Consider the following 24,170-nt stretch of genomic DNA (forward strand, 5'->3'; position numbering starts at 1 on the left):
TACCAAAGACATTCTAAACAGTGGGGACAGATTAATAAAAAAACAATCAAGTCCCTGCCCTCATGGAGGTTAAAATCTACTGCAGGAATTTACAAATAAACAAGCAATATATTTAGTATGTCAGATGATGTTACGGAAAAAAATAAAGCAGGGAAAGGGGTGAGGAAGGACTGGGAGGTGGGGGTGGAAGCAGTTGCAATTTTATATATAGTCAGAAAAGGCCCCATTGATAAGTTAACATGAGAATGGAGACCTAAAGAAGTGAAGGAACAAACTGTGTGAATATTTAGGGAAAGCGTTTTCAGTTCAAAGAGAATAAGAGCAAGGGCAAAGGCTCTGAGGCAGGAATGTGCCTGACTTATTGGAACAACAGCAAGGAAGCCACAGAGTGGAGAAAGCAAAGAGAGAATGAGAGGGAGACGAGATGGAAAGAGCAGGCTGCTTTGTCAGACGCTGTGAGGACTTGAGCTTTTACTCTGGATGATGTGGAAAACCTCTAGAAAGTACTGAGCAAAGGAGTGACATAATCTGACTTACACTTTAATAGGATCACTCTTACTGCTGTGTTAAGAAGTGAACACGTGGGCCGGCCCCGTGGCTTAGCGGTTAAGTGCACGCGCTCCGCTATTGGCGGCCCAGGTTTGGATCCCGGGCGCGCACTGACGCACCGCTTCTCCGGCCATGCTGAGGCCGTGTCCCACATACAGCAACTAGAAGGATGTGCAACTATGACATACAACTATCTACTGGGGCTTTGGGGCAAAAAAAAAAAAAAAGGAGGAGGATTGGCAATAGATGTTAGCTCAGAGCCGGTCTTCCTCAGCAAAAAGAGGAGGATTGGCATGGATGTTAGCTCAGGGCTGATCCTCCTCACAAAAAAAAAAAAAAAAAAAAAAGTGAACACCAGGAGGCAAAGGCAGAAGCAGGGAGATCAATTTAGAAACCCCTGGAATAATCTAGGAGAGCAAGTGATTGTCTAGATCATGGTGATAGCAGTAGAGGAGGCAGATTCTGAATATATTACTGAATTCAGATTCTGAATATACTACTAAGAGAAAGCTGATAGAATTTGCTGATAGACTTGATGCAAGTAGAAGATGATCACAAGGGTTTTGGCCCAAGCAACCGAGACAATGGAATTGCAATTTACTAAATTGGGAAACCTGAGGCAGAGCACTTGAAAGGTTATAGTTTAAGAAGATGAGGAGGAACCAGCAAAGGACACCATGAAGCCATCACCATTGAGGAGGAAAATCAAAAGAGTGCAGTGTCTCAAAAAGCTAAGTACAGAAAGTGTTTCAAGGAGAAGATAGAATCAGCTATGTCAAATACTGTGATGGGTCAAGTCAGATGGAGTCTGAAAACTGATCAACGGATTTAGCAACATGGAACACACTGCTGGCCCTGATGAAAGCAAATCTGGAGGAGTGATGGCAAGAAAGAGTCTGATTCAAATAGGTTAAGAGAGAATAGGAGAACTGCAAAAAGCACACCAATTCTTAGTGTCAAATAGGGGATATATAAATCAAGGACACTTGGGCCGGCCCCGTGGCTTAGCGGTTAGGTGTGCGCGCTCTGCTGCTGGCGGCCCGGGTTCGGATTCCGGGCACACACTGACACACTGCTTCTCCGGCCATGCTGAGGCCGCGTCCCACATACAGCAACTAGAAGGATGTGCAGCTATGACATACAACTATCTACTGGGGCTTTGGGGGAAAAAATAAATAAATGAAATTTAAAAAAATTAAAAAATAAAAAATAAATAAATCAAGGACACCAGAGTACTGTCTGGCCATGCTCCAGGGTCTCCTTTTCAATTATTACTGTAGCTGGGAGGCCAAATTAGTAATTGGAAAGTTAGTAAGCAAGGAAAAAAACACCAGAAAGTGTAATGATCTTTTGAATATTTCATCCAGGTGATGAAAAAGCCTTATGAACTACCACAGAAATCACTTTTATAGTGAATATTCACCTTTGCCAGATTTTAGTCTCTCACCTTGGATGAGAATATAGCATAAACATTGTCTAATTCTGATGATGCACTACGCAGACTATTCAGAGAGTTTATAATAAAAAACTGATTGCAGGGTTCGTTTGTCTGTTTGTTTGTTTTGGTTACATCAATCACATTTCAGTCTTGCTTCCTGGAGACAACACCCACCCAGCTCAATTAATTAGATATTCTAAATTTCATCTACCAAACCACTTCTAAGGCAGTGTGCTGAGAGTAGGAGAAAAAGGAACACGATGCACATGCCTTCCCTACCCGTGGCCTCCCCTGCACAGGGTAGCCCATTCTGACCACTGAGCATGTAATCCTATCCCATGTTGAGTAAACAGAGAAGGGAGAAGATGTGGAAAACGCTCTAATGGTGAGTTGTTTCTATGAAAAGGAGGATTTGGGGACTTAGAATCGAAGTCAGGAATGCCCAGGCAAATTACTTACCTCTCTAAGCCTCAGTTTCTTCATTTGTGTAATAATAACAGTACCTATCTCATAGAGTTGTGAGGAATAAATAAAATAACGCAAGTAAAGAATGGGAAAAACAGATGACTTCTCCTTAGTCAGAAGGGCAGAACAAAATGTTTACATATCTCATTTTAAGACTGAGGTGTACGGGCCGGCCCAGTGGCATAGCGGTTAAGTGCGCACACTCCGCTTCAGTGGCCTGGGGTTCGCAGGTTCGGATCCTGGGCGTGGACCGACACACCACTTGTCAAGCCATGCTGTGGCAGCATCCCACATAAAGTAGAGGAAGATGGGCATGGATGTTAGCCCAGGGCCAGTCTTGCTCAGCAAAAAGAGGAGGATTGCCAACGGATGTTAGCTCAGGGCTGATATTCCTCACACACACACAAAAAAGACTGAGGTGTATTTTTTTCATTAGACAAAAATAAACTTTAAAAAAGGGTATCTTTGGGTGAGTAAATCAAAATTCTTACTTCTTCATCAAAGTTGGGTGATGAGGTGGTGTCTTTTCTCCGAGACTTGTCCTTTTTTCCACAAGATTCTTTGTTGGACATTTTGAAAAGCTAAAGTAAACATTAAAACAAAAAAAAAGTTAGAAATTATTCTTTTGGTTATATAAAGATTGGAGTTTTACAAAATAATCTCCATTTGCTAACCATTCCCAAGATGACAGAATGCTCTCATTGTTCCACTTTACTTACATTCTCCCTCATGAAGATCTGTTCCTCTCCTTCAGCTTCATCTATCACCTTTCTAGGAATGAATCTCAAAACTATGCCTGTAACGCTGACTTCTCTCTCAAGAAACACATCACCGTTTTCAACTGCCTGCAGGACTGCAGTATTTTGCCCCACCCACATCTCAACACCAATTAGTCATAAGTCTTTATTTTCCTGACACACCCTCTGTCACTCACTGTGAGACTTCAGGCAAATCATAAGGATTTTTTGAACCCCACTTTCATTATATGTAAATAGTGATAAGCCATCCCAGAGGGTCTTTGAGGGACTCAAATGAAACAACAGACGTAAAAAATACCCTGCACAGGGTAGTATATAGTAGAGTCTAAAAAAACACTGGCTTATGTGGTTGTCTTTCTACTAGACCCTGAGCTCCTTGAAGAGTATGCTGTATTAAAAACTTAGGAGGTGCCCATAAATGCCCGCTCAGTAAATGAATGAGTGAAGTTTTCTTCCTCAGAAGAACATTCACTCTTTCATTCTGAGCCACTTTCAACTCTTGCCCATTGCACTTCCTCCTTCCACTTCCCCTCCCAGTCTCACTTTGCCAGCCCTGTTCTGGATCAAGTCAATACTGTTAGCTGCTCACAGGAAAAAAAACAAAGCAATAAGACAACACAAGCATCCCCGATGGTCATAAACATTCTCAAGTTAGTGTGCACCAGAAGCATCCTCTGCTGAAACACAGAGGCCAGAGATTGGGAACATCATTAGGTCTGCTGGGGCAGGAAGATAAAAAAGGGGTCTAGAAGCAAAACCCAAGGGAGAGTTTATTGCTGGTAGTGACGTGTATCGAGACTATGAACATAACAATGGCTAGAAACCAAGCAATTGCAATTCCTCCTGGTCAATCATGATCACAGTAAGTGAAGTTCTATAAAAGAATGATCAATTATATGAAATCAAATTCTTAGAATACTCTGATGACTATGAAGAGAAGGCAAATGCTGATAGCTAACAGAAGAGCTAATAACAGTAAAAATCTATAAAAAAATATTCAACATAGACTTTGTGTGTGTGTATGAGGAAGATCAGCACTGAGCTAACATCCAAGGCCAATCCTCCTCTTTTTCGCTGAGAAAGACCAGCCCTAGGCTAAAATCTGTGCCCATCTTCCTCTACTTTATATGGGACACTGCCACAGCACGGCCTGACAAGTGGTGCATCGGTGCACGCCCGGGATCCGAACCTGTGAACCCCAGGCTGCTAAAGCGCTATGCCACCGGGCCGGTCCCTCAACACAGACCTCTAAGAACATATTCTAAATTACCCAGAACTTTTGCTTTGTAAGATAGTTTATGGAAATAACTGAATTCACAATTTAGCTCTCAGATCAGAGTAATAATCTTCTTTTCCCTTTCTTGTTCCCAGGATTCCATTCCATGGGAAAAAAAGGTATAATACAAAACAATAACTTCCACGAAATGAATTGCTTAGAGGCAATGGATTGGTTATAATGTTAACTTTTACAATTTAAACTGATCCCTGTTGGTCTGATGTTGTTGCTTTGAATACGAAATAATGCTAATTTAAACCTCTTCCTCACAAGGGAAATTGAAAAAAAATACCACAGATAGTGGACTACTGAAGGAAAAACACCTGTATGTTTACCATGATGAATGTTTTATACTTGTTAGTGTGAAATTCATATTGATTTTATGAAAATCAACATATAAACTAAAAGAGGGGAGACCTCCTGTGCTGACTAGCCTCCAAAATTGCTCCTGATGATCTCTGCTGCTTGGTAATTACGCTCTTATGTAATCCTCTCTCACAATAAATAGGGTTTACCTGTGTAACTGATACTGCTATATGGCGTATGTGGCTAGGTCAAACAGGACCTTGTAGCTTCTGCTTTTCTCTGTCTTGAATTGTTCACTCTAGGCAAACACAGCCACTATGTCATGAGGACTTCAAGTAGCCCATAGAGAGGCCCACCAGGGAAGAACTGAGGCCTCTTGCCAAAAAAGAACCAACTGCCACGCAGATTCTTTTGGCACTTTGGGAAACTGATCCGGCAGCCCTAACTAAGCCTTCACATGGCAGCATCCCTGGCAGCTATCTTCACTGCAGCCTCATGAGAGAACCAGAGCTAGATACCCAGAAAGCCATTTCTGAATTCCTGACCTATAGGAACTGTAGGTAATAAGTGTTTATTGTTGTTTTAAGCCACTAAGCTTTAGGACAACTTAGGCAGCAACAGACGAGTAATATACTCACTTAATATTCTTCAAACTTTGAAGATTCCTTCTTTAGGATGTCTCAAGATCACAGATCATGCTTAGAAAGTCTTACTAAAATTCCCATAGAAGGCATACACTAAAATCTAACCCTTTCCATCTTCTGGTTTCCAGCTGGTATTAAATGATGAGATTGACATACTGAATCAAGCTTTCAATTAACCATCTGGTCTTTTCCAAAAAAAAAAAAAATCAGTGACTCTTGGACAAATATAGCTAGCCACCACTCACTTCTATAAGTTATAATGTGTTATTATCCCATTTTTAATTGACTGTTAAGCAGCGAGGTAGCCATACATTCAGGAATGCCAGTAAAAGCTGGAGGTGGGGGCACTAAGAAGCTTTAGAATGATAACTCACAAAACTTTCCAGGGTACAAACCATGTTTACATTAAACTGGGGAGGAGGGAATAAAAACCCTCCAGAAAGACTTCCTAACTACTGAAGGGGGCGTGGAGGACTAAATTCCTGTTCGAGCTTCAAAGTGCCAAATAATCACACCCGCTCTCCTCTGCGTTCTGAAAACAAGTATGAAATAAACTAGTGAGATAAGCATTAAGTATCAGCTCTATTAACTAGATAAACCGAACTGGAGGGTGAGGCTCGTACCTGAGACTAAAAGGGGCTTCCCTCTCCTTCCCTGCTGCCTATGACGTTCCGACCAGTCCCAGGCACAGCAGCTAAAAAACTCTCTGTTTTTCCCGTCTGCCTCAGTGGGCTTGAATGAGTGAGGCTTAAACTCAAGCGGGCCCCGAGATTACAGGGAAGAGAAATACGGAGGCCAGGGGACGACTCACTGGCACATGCCTTGGGGAATCAGAATCGCATCAAATCGAGTGCTCCGAAGCTCAACACAATCAGGGCTCTGGTTACTAAAAGCCTACATAAATAAATACAAGCGTAGGGCATCAATAATAACAACAACAACAATAATAATAATAATCCCTATCCACAGGACGCTTACAACCACAGCGCAACGCTGATGATACTGGGAATATGTAGGTTAAAGCAAAAACAAAAACAAAAGAAAAAGAATGTTCGGGTCACGATGTGTATGAGGGTGCGAAGTAAAAAGCAGACTCCAACTCCAAGTCAACCGGACTGATAAGCAATCTCGTCAGCGGCCCGTAAAGCGCCGCGGCCCACGGGCTCCGCAGGAACAGACGGGACCCTAACGCTGGGCGAGGAACAGCCCCAGAGGCAGGGCCCGGCCAGAACCACACCCTTCACGGAGCTGGCTCAATCCGGATCCGCCCACAGAGTCGCCCCGCCCACGCCGAGGAGCCCCCTAAATCCTCACTCCGGCTGGCCGCCGGCTAGGGACCTGAGTGAGGTGCGGGGGCCGGCCCACCAAAACGTCAACGAACCCCCACTTCCCTACCTTATTGCGCCGGCGGCGGTGGCGACTCCGGAGGCCCAGGCCTAGTGGAAGGGACCCCCCGAACCCGATGCCCGCTGGGAAATGTAGTTCTATGCTCGGATCCAGACTACCACTCCAACGTTCAGGAGCGTTTGTTAAGCTTTCCATTTACTTCCTCCAAGGACTTGGAACTCCGGCTCCACCCCCCAGGCGGCGCGGTGCACGCTGGGTATTGTAGTCTTGGTTGGCTTCGGAGGTTGACGGCTGGAACGGAGACGCACCGCGGAAATGGAACTCTCTTACCTCATTGGACGCCGTCCCCAGTACGCTTCTGCGCGGTGTATGGTGGCGCCGTAACGCCTCGGGGAAAGGGAAGCGGACGGAACGCGAACCGCTGCCTCTGGCTTGTTATTTTTGCGCTGACAGGATTTGGTCACTGGTTCTTCGTCTTTTGTCTGTTGCACGCATCCCGCCCACCCCGTTTGCTTTCCTACTCCTTGGATCCAGCCCTCTGGGCAGTCACGCCAGTTCTCTCACCCCGCCGTGAGCCCCTCCTAGTCCCCGGGCGGGCCTGGCACGGAGGCGGTAACTATGGAGAATATGGCGGAGGAGGAGCTGCTACCCCAGGAGAAGGAGGAGGTGGAGGTGGCCCAGGTCCAGGTCCCGACCCCGGCCCCGGACTCCGCTCGGGTCCCACCTCCGGCCCCGGATTCGGCTCCGGCCTCAGCCCCGGCCCCGGACTCGGCTCCGACTCCGGCCTCGGCTCCAGCCCCAGCCCCTGCCCTGGCCCAGGCTCCGGCCCTGTCCCCGTCCCTAGCCTCTGCCCCTGACGAGGCTGAAAGCAGTAAGTGCAGGAGGCCCAGATGTGTCTGCCGCAGGAGCGAGAAAGTGCGCCTTGCTGGGGGTTAGGGGAGGCCCTTCACTGGGATGGTTTATATGGAGAAAAGCAGGTTTAAGGAAATGGGGGGAGGAAGGAGGGACCCGTGTAGCGGGTAAAACGGGTACAGAATGGGAGAGGGCATCTCCACAAACCTGGAGGACGTCACGGTGAAGGATATGTGAGGCCAGGGGTGCTGCGTATAGAAGAAATTAATGAGGTTTCAGGGCTTCTTCGTTAAAGGGGGTCTTTTTCCGGTACAAACATGGGAAGTTGCACCTAGTTTGGTAGTTTCCCTTTCAGTCCCGTCTGCCATGGTTCACTAAGTCCTTTAAAATGCGACGTCGTTTACTGTAGTAGATCCTAGCTGCCAAGATTTAGAAACCATTGCTGTCAACTAGCTTTTATGCCTCGACGTATAGAAACAGATGGGTTTTTCTCATTATTTTATTTTCTTTAGCAGCTTGCTTCCAAAAAGAATTTGAGGCTGATGAGTAGTTTAAGAAAGAGTCGACTAAATTATGGATGTCTTCCCTCAGACATAAATACCGGTTGAATTTTGTACTGCTTTCCCTCAGAAGTCAACTGCTGAGAATTAATAGCCCATATTATTGTGCTTCAGAACGTGCTGGCATGTTTTCTAAGCGGTGATTTATTGGACCATAAAGGAATTTAAAAGATTGATGAATAATACTTTCTTAAGAATGTTCTGAACATTTTTAAATATAAGATCTAACAAAGTTTTTTTTTTTAATGATTTTGTGGTCTGTAAATTGACCCTCACGCTCTTTCTGAATTATAACAAAATATCTTAAATTAATTCATTGTCATTCCTACTTCTAGGCCAGTGGGAGTTTAATGTTTATAAAACACGTGGATAGTTATAGTCTAATAGAATTATTTTGCAATTTTAAAGCAACATATAAATTGTTATAGTAGATATAAAAGTAGGGCTGATCACAGAAAAGACAAACTCAGCATGGCTCAGGTAGACCCGTTCTCATCATATAGGATCAGAGCTAGTAGGTGCAGAATAGTTGTTTCTTCACCCACAGCTACAGTGGGGGATAAGGGGATATACTCTCCTAAGTAGGTTAGCCTTCCTACCTCATCTCTAGATTGGATATTTATATTAATCAGAAGTGGTTCAGCAGCTTTAGGGAAGGCATGCTTTCTTCACCTCCCCACCATCAAGAATATGTTAAACATAGTTTGAGGAGGTTTATTCATAATTCCAAAGTTTACGAGTATGTAATTTGAAGAATGTGGGGTGTTTGAGAAACCTGAAAATGCATTACTGGGGCAAATATGTAATGGTTGAGGAATCTGAAATGCTTTAGACATATATATTAATCACATTTAAAAAATTATTTTTAAATGGTCTAGTTAGTCCTTTGAAATCAGTCTTAACTAGGCAAGATGAAGATGGCATATCTGAAATAGAATTGAAAATTTTGGAAAAAGTAACAGAAGAAGTTGTAAAAGAACCTCCTAGCGTCTTGGACTCATCTGATTTAACAAGAAGTTTGCCTGTTGACTTCTAGATTATTAGTGTGTTACAGAAAGGTTGAGTGATTTAAGTACAGATTGTCTGATATCTACTATCTTGAACAAGAAAGTAATTTTGGAGATGTATATAGGCATATCATGAACCTTTAGACAAAACTGTGTGTGTGTGTGTGTGCAGGAAGATTCACCCGGAACTAACCTCCATGCCAGTCTTTCTCTATGTTTAGTGTGTGGGCCACCAGCACAGCATGGCTGCTAACAGAGCAGTGTAATTCTGTGCCCGGGAGCTGAACCTGGGCTGCCGAAGCAGAGCCTGCTAAACTTAAATAACCTCTAGGCCACCAGGGCTGGCCCTAGACAGATGTTTTAGAGGTTTCTTCTGTAGTGGACCACAGGATTTTCAGTTTTTTCCTTCTAATTTACCAGGCCCCTTTCTCTTAGTTTGTACTGCTTAGTAGTCAGAATGATTTCAATAAGCACAACTTTATTTGGTACTGTATATCTTGTTTCACATACACAGATCTTTGAACTGTGGAAGCCAAAAGCCTTTATGATTACAAATTAAATAGGTTGGTTTGTACACATGGATTCATTGCCTAAATCTTATTGTCTGACCTAGCAATTAAAAATTTTTCGTCAAATGGGGAAAACTTTTGCCTGTTTATAGAGATTATATCTCATTATAAATCATTTGAACAATACCTCGTATAAGAAGTTAACCATAACATTTGTTGCTCTTTGTTTTTCTCATTTAAACAAAAGGTAAAAATTTATCTTTTAATAAAGTTGAGCAGGAATGTCTGATAATGCTGAATTGAGTTCCAAAATTATTGACTCAGTTGATTATTGATGCATCCCAAAAACTAATGATTTTTAAAAATTGTTTAACAAACCTTAGTGCCTGCTAGGTGCAAGTAATGGCACTTAGCCATTACAAAGATGAATAAGGTGTAGCCTCTGCCTTCTTACAGTTTATTTGTAGGGGAGGCAAAAAGGACACAAATTATACAGAAGAATAAACGAAAGAACTGGGAATGGAGGAATAGGCAGGAAGGTAGCAGCCTCAAGAATAGAATTTAAAAGACTTAAGGTTCTAAATTGTATAACTTAAGTATATAATGAATTTTAGAGAGCCCTGTGGTTTATCCCATCATCAACTATCTCATTGGGTATCTTTTCCTATCAGTTATCATCTCCTAGTCTTATATATTCAGGCTCCCACTTTGTAAATGTTCCTTTCCTTTGGGATATACACATTCAAGTCTCTCTGTTCTTAAAAAGAAAGAAAAAGCAAGTTATGATCCCATCCATCTCCTTTTTTGTACTGCCAAACTTCTTGAAAAAAATAATCTACACTGATTTTCTGTACTTGGTTTCTCCTTCCAATTCCATTTGTACTCCCAAACACCTCACTGAACCTTCTTTAGGTGAACCTTCTTTCTTAAAGGTCACCAGAGACCTGCTAAATACTAAATCTGGTAGTCTTTTCTTGATCTCTACAACTATTTGTGATACTTAGTGTTATTTCTCTTTTACCGTCTCTTCTTTCTTGGCTTCTGCATTATCTTGATTCTCCTTACCTTTTTTTTTTTTTTTTTTTTTGGTGAGGAGATCAACCCTGTGCTAACATCTGCCAGTCCTCCTCTTTTTTTGCTGAGGAAGACTGGCCCTGGGCTAACATCCATGCCCGTCTTCCTCCACTTTACATGGGACACCGCCACAGCATGGCTTGACAAGCAGTGCATCTGTGCATGCCCGGGATCCGAACCGGCGAACCCCGGGCCGCCGCAGCAGAGCGCACACACTTAACCGCTTGCGCCACTGGGCTGGCCACTCTCCTTACCTTTTATTTTTGAATCTACCCTCCTGATTCTTTTTCCTCAATGTCTCTTACAGATACCTACATCCCTCCATACCTCACTTCCAAATTGTGTCCATTTATATTAGTAGTAGTGGGTTCAGCGGCATTGGGGAATGCATTCCCCTACACCCCCAATCAAGAATATGTTGACTATATTTTGGAAAGATTTATTCATATATTCCAAAATTTATAAGTATCTAATTTGAAGAATGTGTAGTGTTTGAGAAACCTGAAAATGCATTACTGGGACTGGGTTTTGGCTTTATTTGTTCTCTTTGTCACATTTTTTCATTAGGCTTTCTAACTCATGCTTATAGTTTTATCTAACGTGTATATATGATTCATATCTATTCAGAATTCCTCCTGAGCTCCAAAAACAAGTCAGCTGCCTACTGGACTTTAGTACATGAATACCAGTAGTACATCAAACACTACGTAAAAAATAAATTCCCTTTTCTCCTTTCCTATTCCTCTCTGCCACAAGTTTTTTTCTCTTCCTTCATTGGTTCATGGTACCATTATTCTCAACCATGTAAACTCAAAATCTTAGAATCATTTTTGATTTTACTCTTGACCTTTCTAACGCCCTAAGTTCTTGGCTTCTTTTTTTTCCGCCCCCCCAAAGCCCCAGTAGATAGTTGTATGTCATAGCTGCACGTCCTTCGTAGTTGCTGTATGTGGGACGCGGCCTCAGCATGGCCAGAGAAGCGGTGCGTTGGTGCGCGCCCGGGATCCGAACCCGGGCCGCCAGCAGCAGAGCGTGTGCACTTAACCGCTAAGCCACAGGGCCAGCCCTCTTGGCTTCTTTTTTTATCTTCTATTCTCCTGTACCTTTCGATTACTAATTTCTCACCTCAATTATTGATCCGTGGTACTATAGCCAGAGATACCACATTCAGATAATATCATTCACTTCCTCAAAAACCTGTGAAGACTAACCAGTGTCTGAAGAATAAAGTCCAAACTAACTTGCATAGAATTTATGCTTTCCCTAATCTCTACTACATTTTTGGCTACATATTTTTCTACCAACTCCATCCCCGAAACGTACTGCATTCCGGCCGGGGGTGGGATAGAGGTGGCTGGTATTTCTTGACGCATGAGGTTACTTCACTTTATAAGGCTAGCCAGCAAATCTCTACATATTGAAATTCTATTCATACCTTAAGTCTCAGTCGAAAGCCACTTCAGTGAAGACATTCTCAAGGCACTTGTTGGAATTAATTACTTTTCCCTCTGTACGTCTGCATCATATTGCCTTTCCCCCAAGTATTCATTTCATCATGTCTTGTTATAGTTAGTAGTTAACATATTAATCTTTCCTACCTGATTGAAAGTTCTTTGAAGACAGGAAACATGGCTTATGTTTCTTACTTTAGTGTTTTATACAGAGTAGATACATTTTTTGTAGAATTATATTGAATAATTGTATAAAATTTTAAAGCTGTGAAATTACACAATGGAGTTTTTCCCCAACTTTTTGCATTCCGCAGTACACTTGTCATTTTATCAACTGAGTTGCAGCAGTATTCCCCATCAAGGTACTAGGGCACTATGCTAAGGAAATAAAAGTATAAAATTCTATGACATGATCAAATAAAAATGGAGGTAGAATACAGATTGTTGAAGCATAATCTTCTAACTCTCAAAATTTCCTTTCAGCGAGACACATCTCAATTCAAAGGCAACTTGCTGATCTAGAGAAGTTAGCTTTCGTCACTGAAGGGGATTTTGACTCTGCCAGTTCATTGAACTCAGATAATCTTGATACAGGTATTTCTGTGTTTTGAATTTTTTTTCGTAATTTCTAATGGTTTGCCATCTTTCGGCTCATAAAAAGTTTGCTGAGAATAGACTTGTTTATTCTCATGAAACTAGAGCAGTAGTAAAATAAATTTTTCTAGTTCAGGAAATTAGAAATTCTAATTCAGCAAAGGTGCTGTGAGAATAAGTTATCTCACAACTCCTCAAGGAAATTACAATCTCATGGATATATAAGGGCTGTATATTCTGTAAGTTAGGAATTGCATTTGGCTATGAGTAACAGAAATCCCAAAAAACAGTGCTTTAAATAATATGGAGGCTTATATTATCTCATATAAAAGAAGCCCCACGCAGACAATTTAGGGCTGGTACAAGTGTTCCACAAGGTTGTCAGTGTCCCAAGCTCTTCTCTGCTTTACCATGCTTAGTGCTTGGATTCTATCCTCAAGATCACCTCATGGTTTTTTGAAGTAAGCAGTATATACAAAAAAAAATAAATTGTGCCTATACTTGCAGTGTGCTATATGTGAAAGATAGCTGTTGGATTAAAAATTATTGAGTTATTGATTATTTCTGTGTATTTTTATTGCTTTAAACCTGAAATTGAGATTTTAATTGTTTTGTATACTATTAAAGTTTTTGAGATACATTACATTTCTAATTAAATAAGACTTATATTTGGATGATCCATAATCTTTTTGAGAATATGTTAATAAAGAAGGAAGAACTTGCAAATTCAATAATAGGATACGGTGGTTCTAATCATACCCCCAGTCTTAGAAGAGTAGTTATATTGGATTTCATCTCCTTCTGCTTCCTTCTTCCCCTTTCTAACTCTACATGTTAACTGTTTTCGTTGCTGTCAAAGTAGAAGAATAACATAACAGATACTTATGCCCTCTGCCCAGCTCCTGCCCCTCTGGGACTGTGACAACTGCTGCCCTTTCCCCTGTCCAAAATACAGAGTGACGCTCTCTCTGGCAGGCATTTTGGCTGGAGGGATATCATGTAGTTTATCACTTCCTCATCATCTCTGTTCCCAGTTGCAGCAAGGTCATCAGCTAGCCACAGCAAGAGGAGTTTTGGGGTATAAAAAACAATCACTGACCATGTGCTAAAATAATTATTGTTAACTACCTCCTGAGACAGAGTTGACTTCTCCCTAATGTTAAGAAAGATTATCGTAAGAAGTATGTGGTGGGGGGGAGGTGGGGACCTGTTACTTCTTTTGTAGCTGAATCCAGGCATTAATAGCTAGTATATTCTGTGATTTATTGGTTATTTTTTCAGGAAACAAACAGGCTTGTCCATTGTGCCCTAAGGAAAAATTCAGAGCTTGTAATAACCATAAGCTTCGTCGTCACCTTCAAAATTTACACTGGAAAATCTCAGTTGAATTCGAAGGTTAGTACTTTTGTGCTTGCTAAAAAGTGACGTAAATGAAATTCAAGATTTGTTACCAGTTTGAAAATTTTATTGTAACATAATCAAATATTTTCAGTTTAAAATTAGGAGCCATTTAATGCCCCCCTTTTAATGTGTTTAATAAATGACCATATAGCATTCTAGGCAATAGATATATATGAAGTAAGTAGTTTAGTTCAGCAAACATTTATTAAACATTTCTTCTGTACTGGGTACTCTGCTTGGCCTTGGGGGTCCACATTACTTATTGAACAATGTTTTAATAAGTTATACTTTTGCTTTTACATTAGAACAACTACCATTTTACACATGTTTTTGAAGGTATAATAAATGTAGTAAAACAAGAAAATAAAATAATTGGTATGAATATTGGAAAAGAGAAAATAACATCTATTTTTTCTGTTGATGGCTTTAAGAAGCTACTAGAGTTAATAAGAGTATTCAGAATCGTGGTGGGATATAACATAAATATTCAAAATTTCTTTACTCTAGATAAATGGAAATTAGAAAAAAATATACCAATTATAATAGTGACAAAAATGACAGAATTTGGGGGAGTAAATTTAATAAGAGGGCTCATGTAAAGAAATGAATAAAGTTGAAGGACAAAAAACCAAGATCTTACTGAGTTAAAAGACTTCCTAGAGATAGTGAATTATTTTAGACTCTAAGTGAATTATGTGAATTATTATAGCATTTTTGGAAAGAGATCTGGCAACATCTTTTAAAATTTAAGATACCGTACATATCCATCCATCAGGCAATCCCTCTCCTGAGAATAAAAGAATCAATAGATAAGAATAGATGTGCAAGGATATTCATTGCAGCCTGTACTTAGTGACAGAAACTTGGAACTAAAATATAATATAGTTGAATAAATTATGATACATACATACAACATAATATTATGCAGCTATTGAAAAGAGTACATTAGGTCTATACCAGCTTACTTGGAAGAATTTCCATGGTAAGCTACTGATGAAAACAATCCATACGGAAGATTTTATAATATTCCATTTGGATGAACCAAAAAGAACCCCCCTCAAATAAACCCTAAATATCAATTTTAAACATATGTATACTTATATTTGTATATGGTTATGTGAGCATAGATGTTGTTAAATATGAGTATCTGGAATTTCAACCAAACTGGATGCACTAACCAGTATGAGACACCCAGAAAAGAAGCCAGGACCATTTTCTTAGTAGTACTGGTAAAAGGTTATCACTATTTACTTAGGGGAAAGAGAATTAGAGACTAATTCAGAAACCATCTTGTCTTTTATGTTTAATTACAGTCATGCGGCACCTAACAATGTTTCAGTCAACAAGGGACTGCATTTACGACAGTGGTCCATAAGATTATAATGGAGCTGAAAAATTCCTATCACCTAGTGACGTCGTAGACGTCTTAGCCATCATTACGTCATAGCGAGACACATTACTTACGTGTTTGTGGTGATGATGGTATAAATAAACCTACTGTGCTGCCAGTTGTATAAAAGTATAGCACATACAATTATGTACAGTACTTAATAATAAAGGACTGTGTTACTGATTTATGTATTTACTATACTGTACCTTTATTGTTATTTTAGAGTGTACTCTTTCTACTTATAAAAAGAAGTTTACTGTAAAACAGTATGCTGTGTTACACCAGCAGCAGCCTCATACATCTTGTGTTTACCATGTCTCTTGATTACATTATTTTCTCTTGTGCTTGATTTGATCCTGTGTTGTTTTGTTCATCATGGCCCCTAAGCATACAGAATCCACTGCTAATGTTGCCAGTAAGAGGCCACATCAAGTGATTGACCCGGAAACGAAATTAAACGTGATTAAGGACTACGAAGCTGGAAAATCAGTGATGGTTATTGCTCGCCCATCAGGCCTATCCCATTCCTATGACCATAGCTACGATCTTGAAGAACAAAGTGACGAAAGCTGTTAAAGGATTTGCTTCACTGAAGGCAAGAAGACTAACAAAAATTCGAGAAGGGCCTATATCAGACGTGGAGAAACTTCTAGCAACCTGGATTGAAGACCAGACACAGAATCGTATCCCTCTCAGCACCATGACTATCATAATCCAAAGCAAAAAGTTTGTTTGCAATGTTGAAAAAAAAGGCTGGATCTGACTACAATCTCGAATTTACTTCTAGCTCTGGATAGTTTAAATGATTCAAGAGTTGTTATTCATTACATAATGTGGAAGCGAGTGATGAGTGTTCGAGTGTTGATGCGAAGGCAGCTGGAGAATTTTTGGAAACTCTAGATAAGCTGATTGTGGAGGAAAATTACTTGTCAGAACATACTCAGTATGGACGAAACCTCCTTATTCTGGAAATGGATGCCTGAAAGGACTTTTATCCATAAGGAGGCCAAGTCAATGCCAAGTTTCAAGGCTTTTAAGGACAGGGTAACAGTCTTGCTTGGGGGCAATATTGCAGGCTACAAATTGAAACCCTTTGTGATCTGGCACAGTGAGAACCCCAGGGCCTTCAAGCATATCAATAAGCACACACTGCCAGTGTACTACAGGAGCAATAAGAAGCCATGGATGACCCAGCTCCTCTTCCAAGATGCCCTCCTGAATTGCTATGCCAGAGAAATGGAGAAGTACTGTTTGGAGAATAACATACCTTTCAAGATTTTGCTTGTTGTGATAATGCTCCCAGACATCCTCCTTTTATTGATGATCTTTATCCCAATATCAAAGTGTGTTTCTCCCTCCAAATACCACCTCTTTGATCCAACCTATGGATGAAGGAGTTAAAGCAGCTTTTAAGGCCCATGACCTGAAGAGGACCTTTGCCCAGGCTATTGCTGCAACTGAGGAAGACACTGATGAAATTCTGGAAGGATTACAACTTCTACGACTGCATCAGGAACTTTGCTTGGTCTTGGGGTGATGTCACCAAGGAGCGTCTGAATGGCATCTGAAAAAAGACACTCAAGAGATTCGTCTGTGACTTCAAAGGATTTGCCAAGATTGAGGAGGTTGTAAAAATCGACAAGGCTGTGGTTGAGATGGCAAACAACTTTAACCTGGGTGTGGATGAGGATGACATTGAGGAGCTCCCAGAGGTGGTTCCTAAGGGATTGAATAATGAGTTGTTGTTGGAACTAAAACAGGAACGCATAGCTGAAGAGGAGGCACAAGAAAAGGAAACTGCAGGAGGAGAAAAAGAAGAACTCACAAGAAAATTCACAGTGAAGGGGTTAGCAGAAGCTTTTGCAGATCTCAGCAAGTTCCTTAAAAATTTGGAAACATGGACCCCAACGTTGAAAGGTATTCATTAATAGAGAGGAATGTTCGTAGTGCATTATCTGCTTACAGGCAAATCTGTGATGAAAAAAAGAAACAAACTAAGGAAACCACCATGGACGTATTTCTGAAAAGAGTGACACTTCCTCAAGAAGAGCCTCAGGCAGGTCCTTCAACAGGTATTCCAGAAGAAGGCATTGTTGTCATAGGAGACGGCAGCTCCATGTATGTTATTGGCCCTGAAGACCTTCCAGTGGGACAAGGTGTGGAACTGGAAGACAGTGATATTGATGATCCTGACCCTGTGTAGGCCTAGGCTAATGTGTGTGTTTGTGTCTTAGTTTTTAAGAAAAAAGTTTAAAAAGTAAAAAAAATAATTTTTAAAATAGGAAAAAGCTTTATAGAATAAGAATATAAATAAAATATTTTTGTACAGCTGTACAATATGTGTTTTAAGCTAAGACTTATTACAAGAGCCTAAAAATTAAAAGTTTATAATGTAAAAAGTTACAGTAAGCTAATTTATTATTGAAAAAAGAAAAAATTTGTCTATCGTAGCCTAAGTGTACAGTGTTTACTATAAAGTCTACAGTAGTGTTCAGTAATGTCCTAGGCCTTCACGTTCTCTCACCACTCACTCACTGACTCACGCAGAGCACCTTCCAGTCCTGCAAGCTCCATGGTAAGTGCCCTATACAGGTGTACCATTTTTTATATTTTATACTGTATTTTTACTGTACCTTTTCTATATTTAGATATGTATAGATACACAAATACTTACCATTGTGTTACAGTTGCCTATAGTATTCAGTACAGTAGCATACTATACAGATTTGTAGCCTAGGAGCAATAGGCTGTACCATCTAGCTTAGGTGTTTAGTAGGCTATACCATCTAGGTTTGTGTGAGTTCACTCTGATGTTTGCGCAGCAGTGAAATTGCCTAACAACACATTTCTCGGAACACATTGCTATCGTTAAGCAACACATGACTGTATATATAAGAATGTATAGTAAGCCATATTAACTTCTTGTCAAAAAAGAAAGGTCTCATATTAATTAAAAAGATCTCTTTTGTATTTTTTATTTAAGCCATCATTTACTCTCTAGGTTTGATCCCCCTCCTCCAAGTTATTCTCTTCTCTTAAATGGCTTGTGATATTTCTTTACCTTATGGATGTGGGCTCTTGGGTTCTTTCACATGGTGGTGATCTGGCAGATGGTGAAAATATGATAGTTTTTGTCTTAGCAGGCTTCAAAGTAGCTGGCAGATATGTTGAAGGTAGAAGTAACAAGATGTGCTGAAGGAGTAGATGTGAGGGAAGGAAAGCCAAGAATGCTTGGTTTGAGACTTGAACAACTAGAAAAATGTTGTTGTCCTTTACTGAATTAGGAGAAGACTGCATTAGGACCACTTATGGGGAAGAAAACCGGGACCTTAGATTTAGGCATTCAAAGGTTGAGATGCAACTAGTGGAGATGTCAGATAGCTTGTTTGCTTTATGAATCTGGAGTTTTGGGGAAAATTTTGGGCTAGAGATACACATTTGGAAGTTGTCAGAATATAGAAGGTATTCAAAGTCATGAGACTGGATGAGATAACCATGGGAGTACATAAAGATGGAAAAAAGAAATAGTTCAATGGCTGAGTCCTGGGGCACTTCAACATATACAAGTAAGAGGAATGATTGGATGTAGGGTATGAGAAGATAGGAGTTAGAGATAACTTGTAGGTTTTGAGTTAGGAGCAACTGGAAGGTGTTATCATTCATTTAAAAAGTGAAAGAGAGACCTGATTCAAGAGGAAATGCTAAATTTAGTTCTTGACAAGTAGCTTTTGAAATACTGACCTGATAACCAGTCATACATACCCACAGGCAATTGGAAACAGAGATCTGGCTCTCAGGAATGAGTTAGTAACTAGAGCTGTAATTTGGGATTTCTTCCCACAGGGGAGATTGTTGCAATCATGAAAGGAGTTTAAATTACCAAGGAAATGAGAAAAGTCATGTAGCAGATCAAGGCTATGGAAAACCTACATTTTAGAGTATTGGATAGGGAAGAGGATCTGTAAAGATTAATAAGGATGGAAGAGAACTAAGATAATGCCATATTGTAAATGAAGAAGAGGCTGTGCAATGGCAAATGTAGCGTAAGGCAAAGATGACAAACCCTAAGAAGAAGTCAAGGTGGGAGAGAATAGATGATAAAACTGAATCCCAAAGTAGCTAAATGATTAATCCACGATAACGCAGTCTTGGCAGAATCAGAATTCAAACCTAGTTCTTCTGTATTTGTTTTTATACTTTATCATATATAAAGTATATCATATACTTTATACTATATCATGTATAACATATATCATACATAACATATAATGTGTATAAAACTGAGGCAGTCTCATTCACATTAATTATGACATTATAAAGATAAGAATAATCCTAGTTATTCTTATAAAATTTGCTGATAATTTTTAATAATAATTAAATATTTAATGAACAGCGACATGACAACCAGCCATTCTTCATTCTAGGTTACAGGATGTGCATTTGTCACTTACCTTGTCGACCAGTGAAACCAAATGTTATTGGAGAACAGGTAATCACTTGTTAGATTTGTTGTTTTTAAATTTAGCCTTCTTTAAAGAAAATGTAATTTTTACTTGCTTGAAAACTAAAATGTGCATATTCAGCAATTAAGTTTACTTAAAGATTTTGTATACAGTGCTTTCAGATTATCATAGTAGGAAAAATATGAAATGTATGAAAAAAGTTGCTGTATTGAACTTTTCAAGGTGTAGTTTTTAATTTCAGTCCGGTAAATTGCTTGCTTGTATTCAAAAGGAAAATTAACCCATTTACTAATTTTGGAATGGACAATCTAAATGGGAAATAATTTTTTTCTTTTAAAATAAATTTTGATCATGGAATAATTGTACAATTTTTATATAATATTTTTTAGTGACACTATCCTGAATGCATATTAGCTTAATGAGTCCTCATTATTCATCTTTCTTTTGGGTCTGTAAAAAGAGTAAAGTTCTAGGGGAAAAACAAACCCAAACATTTCTTAAGCAGCAGTCAGGACAATGCTTGGCCCATCAGTCCTATCCAAGGTATTTTGAATATGATAACCACGGTACCATAAGGAATCCTGTGCAATGTTCTTGACTATTCTCTACTTGCTACATGATCCCAAGTAGGTAGGAGGAGAAGCACAAAGAGTAAAAGGCATCAAAAGCAGGCAAGAGCCATTGGAGTAGTCTTTTTGTTCTCAGCTAAATGAAAAATTATAAAGTGAGAATTTTTTACTTGGAAAAATTGGCTTTTCATTATGCCTCTGGCATTTAGTGGTGTGCTGGAACTAGCTCAAATTTCCAGAAATCTTGAAAGCTGGTTGTTAAACGTGGCCATCATTAAAAATCAAATTGTATAAACTTAAAAGTGAATAAAGGTATCTATGAGACTAAATCCAGGTATCTTAAAAACAAAGGTAATAAATACTCAAAACTCAATACTTTCTAATTATTTTACTACATTTTACTATTATCTGTGCTCTTAACTGTTATTTATATATACTGTCTCTGCATGGTGGCAGCTCTCTCTGGTATGATAATACGCCATCTCTTCCCAAATTTACATTCAGTGAAGTCTTGTTGGTAACCTGAAATCCATTACAGTTGTAGCTTGAAATTGGCCATGGTAGAGTATTTATACCACAGAAAGCTGCAAACCCTACCAATCAGGGCTTTATTTTCCTGGAGAGCCAGGTGTTAAACATCTACCAGCACACCGCTGCTAATATTATACCATGTGTGAGCCGCTTATAGAAAATAGGGTACAGTTATTTGCTGATTAGAATGAATGGAAGAAACTAAGAAATTAAACTTGTGGCCTATTGTAAAGTAAGATTAAAACATATATAAATATAGCTAAGGAAGTAAAGATCCTTTCAAAGTCACATGGCAAAATTAATACTATCTTCTATACCATTAAACCCAAGACACACTAACATACTTAAATTTGCAACCTTAAATAAACTTTTATTTCATTGCTTTAGTAACTTATTTATGTATTTAAATTAAATACTCTGTTTGATAGATATCCAGTAAAATGGGCGCCCATTATCATTGTATCATTTGTTCAGCAACAATCACCAGAAGGACTGATATGCTAGGACATGTTAGGCGCCATGTGAATAAAGGAGAGACTAAATCCAGGTATATTGCTGGTAAGTTGAGCAATCTCATTAACATGTTAATAAGTAAACCCTTAAACAATGATCTAATTATTCTTTTCAGACATCAGGCAGATAAAATACAGTGACTTAACCAAACCATTTAGCTAATTACTAATCCATTACTTCAGGTTTCGTTTTCTTTCTGTGAGGTTCCCAACAACATTCAACTGTCCTCAGTTTAATGGATATATTTAATAAGTATGTAGAAAAAAAGCAATTGATGCTCAAGTAAATATAGGCATCTTGAAAGATTATAGAATTATATTACTAATGATGGCACCTGCACCATATCACATATAGAGTGATTTAAAGACTATTTATTATCCTGAGTGATAATGAAGTTAGTAATAGCTTGTTAATACTGAGGCAGTCCTCAAGAATTAAGAATTAAGCCCTCATGCCCTAAGGCATCCATTGTATGTAATGAATTAACTTCTGTACATCTGGAATGGTAATTTTCTTTTAAGAATTGAAAAAAATAGTCAATGAAATAATTTTCTGTAGAGCTTATTTTTTGCACAATATCTGGTTTGAGAAAGGCTAATCTTGTGAGATATGTGACATTCCGCTTTGGTGGGTATAGAAGTATATATAACACAACGCTAGAAAAGTTTACTATTATTTGGCATTATAGAAAGAAAAATATGGTTGCCATTTAGTTAATATTCAGATTATAATATTATCAAGAAATCCAAATTTAAAGAATCTCAATTATTTTTCTCCACACATATTATGTGTCTCATTTTTTAAATATTTAAAACATACACACACAAATATGTCACTATTTCATTTGGGTTTATAGCTAAATGATCCTAATGTATATTAAATGTAGAATCATTTTTTTCCATTACTTTATAACCATTTGAATGTAATTTGTGATTTAAAATCATAATTATGAAAAAGTGTTCTGAAACCTAGCATGTTCAGGAAATACAGTGATTCTTTGTCATCCATACTGGCTAATGGAATTTAACCATACAGAAATACTAATTTCTAACAATTATACCACAATAAAATATAGTTAGCAGCCAACCTGTATAAACACAAAGTAATGTTTGATGAGTAATAAAAGTATTTTAGGATTTTGTGCTATCTTCGGTTGATTGTTCTTAACTAAGTATCATAATACAGAGGTATTGATGGGCTAGGCAGTTAAAGATTTTAAGTTAATGAACTTTTAATTCACCGAATACTTAGCTTAGTGCTACTGTTTTCCAGAGATGGTGCTGAGTAGGTCAGTTTTGGGTGGTTTTTTTTGACATCTACCCAACTGATTACATTAACACAAAATATTATAAAGGAAAGCTATTTTTTTAAATGTATATTGTTTTAGATATTTAGAATAATTTTGAATTTCACTGGAAATTTCTTTTTTCCATCTTAGCTTCTGCTGCTAAACCACCTAATGAAATTTTGAAAGAGGCAGACACGGATGTACAAGTTTGTCCTAACTATTCTATACCTCAGAAAACAGATTCCTATTTTAATCCCAAAATGAAACTAAACCGGTAAGATAAATTGAAAAAGGGTTATGAGATGTTTCAAATCATTACACATGTACCCTCTCTTAATCTTTATGTTCTAATATATTGAAATTTAAAACCAGGTGCAGAATGAAAATCATCTGGTTTAGCATTTTCTCAGAATGATTGTTTTCTCTCTTTTTTTCTACCAAACCAGTTTCTTTCTCAGACAGTAAAATAGATCTAACTTTATATCATTAATGAACAGGCTGGTGCTTTCGTGGGCAAGTTTTATTTATAAAATCATTATTCATAGTGAATACTTGTTAGTAGAACCCAACCAGATTCATAGTTTAATTTCACAAATTTCTGATTTTTGTATTATTAAGGAATATGTTACTACGTCTCTTTTCAGAATATTTTGTATAGTAAATAGGAAGCCCAGTTCTCACTCTTCTTAAATAAAATCTACAATGATGAAGCCAGGGTACAGTAAAATTATTTCAGATTATTATACTTTCTTGTAGGCAGCTAATATTCTGTACATTGGCTGCTTTGACTAAGGAACGAAAACCTTTGGAATGTCTAGATGCCTTTGGAGCCACTGGTAAGTAATGAAGTTTTTTGGAACCCAACTTTATCAGATTTGTACAGTATCTTTTCTTTTTTGTTTGTTTGTTTAGCCACTTTGAAAACTGAGGATTTATTTATATCATATGAACCTGAACATTCTATTTTCCCCCAGTTTTATTGAGAAATAATTGGCATACATCACTGAATAAGTTTAAAGTATACAGCATGATGGTTTGATTTACATATATTGTGAAATGATTACCACAGTAGGTTCTGCTAACATCCGTCATCTCTTATAGATAAAATAAGAAGAAAAGAAAAAAAATTTCTCCTTGTGATAAGAACTCTTAGAATTTACTCTCTTAGCTCTCCTATATACGATA

General features: G+C 38.7%; 2 protein-coding genes across 6 annotated transcripts in view; one reads left to right on the forward strand and one right to left on the reverse strand.

Annotated features, from left to right (window-relative positions):
* Positions 1-7,171, reverse strand: part of SWT1 (SWT1 RNA endoribonuclease homolog) — a 93,226-nt gene extending 86,055 nt beyond the window's left edge. The window contains exons 1-2 of one of the 2 annotated variants that reach the window (XM_058539872.1): positions 7,114-7,171; positions 2,944-3,033 (exon numbers count right to left, since the gene is read on the reverse strand). In XM_058539872.1, coding sequence (XP_058395855.1) covers positions 2,944-3,024 — 81 coding nt within the window. In that variant the 5' untranslated portion in view covers positions 3,025-3,033; positions 7,114-7,171. The other variant, XM_058539871.1, reaches the window with a different exon arrangement.
* Positions 7,172-7,208: 37 nt separating this feature from the next.
* The window catches only part of TRMT1L (tRNA methyltransferase 1 like), a 35,562-nt gene continuing 18,600 nt past the window's right edge, over positions 7,209-24,170 (forward strand). Inside the window, exons 1-8 of one of the 4 annotated variants that reach the window (XM_058539877.1) lie at positions 7,209-7,655; positions 9,066-9,211; positions 12,720-12,830; positions 14,112-14,225; positions 20,046-20,110; positions 21,613-21,742; positions 23,136-23,259; positions 23,742-23,821. In XM_058539877.1, coding sequence (XP_058395860.1) covers positions 7,402-7,655; positions 9,066-9,211; positions 12,720-12,830; positions 14,112-14,225; positions 20,046-20,110; positions 21,613-21,742; positions 23,136-23,259; positions 23,742-23,821 — 1,024 coding nt within the window. In that variant the 5' untranslated portion in view covers positions 7,209-7,401. The remainder of the gene's footprint in view (positions 7,656-9,065; positions 9,212-12,719; positions 12,831-14,111; positions 14,226-20,045; positions 20,111-21,612; positions 21,743-23,135; positions 23,260-23,741; positions 23,822-24,170) is intronic. The other 3 variants (XM_058539875.1, XM_058539874.1, XM_058539876.1) reach the window with 3 other exon arrangements.

Source organism: Diceros bicornis, chromosome 4 (genome assembly GCF_020826845.1).
Source record: "Diceros bicornis minor isolate mBicDic1 chromosome 4, mDicBic1.mat.cur, whole genome shotgun sequence".
Classification (NCBI taxonomy): Eukaryota; Metazoa; Chordata; class Mammalia; order Perissodactyla; family Rhinocerotidae; genus Diceros; species Diceros bicornis.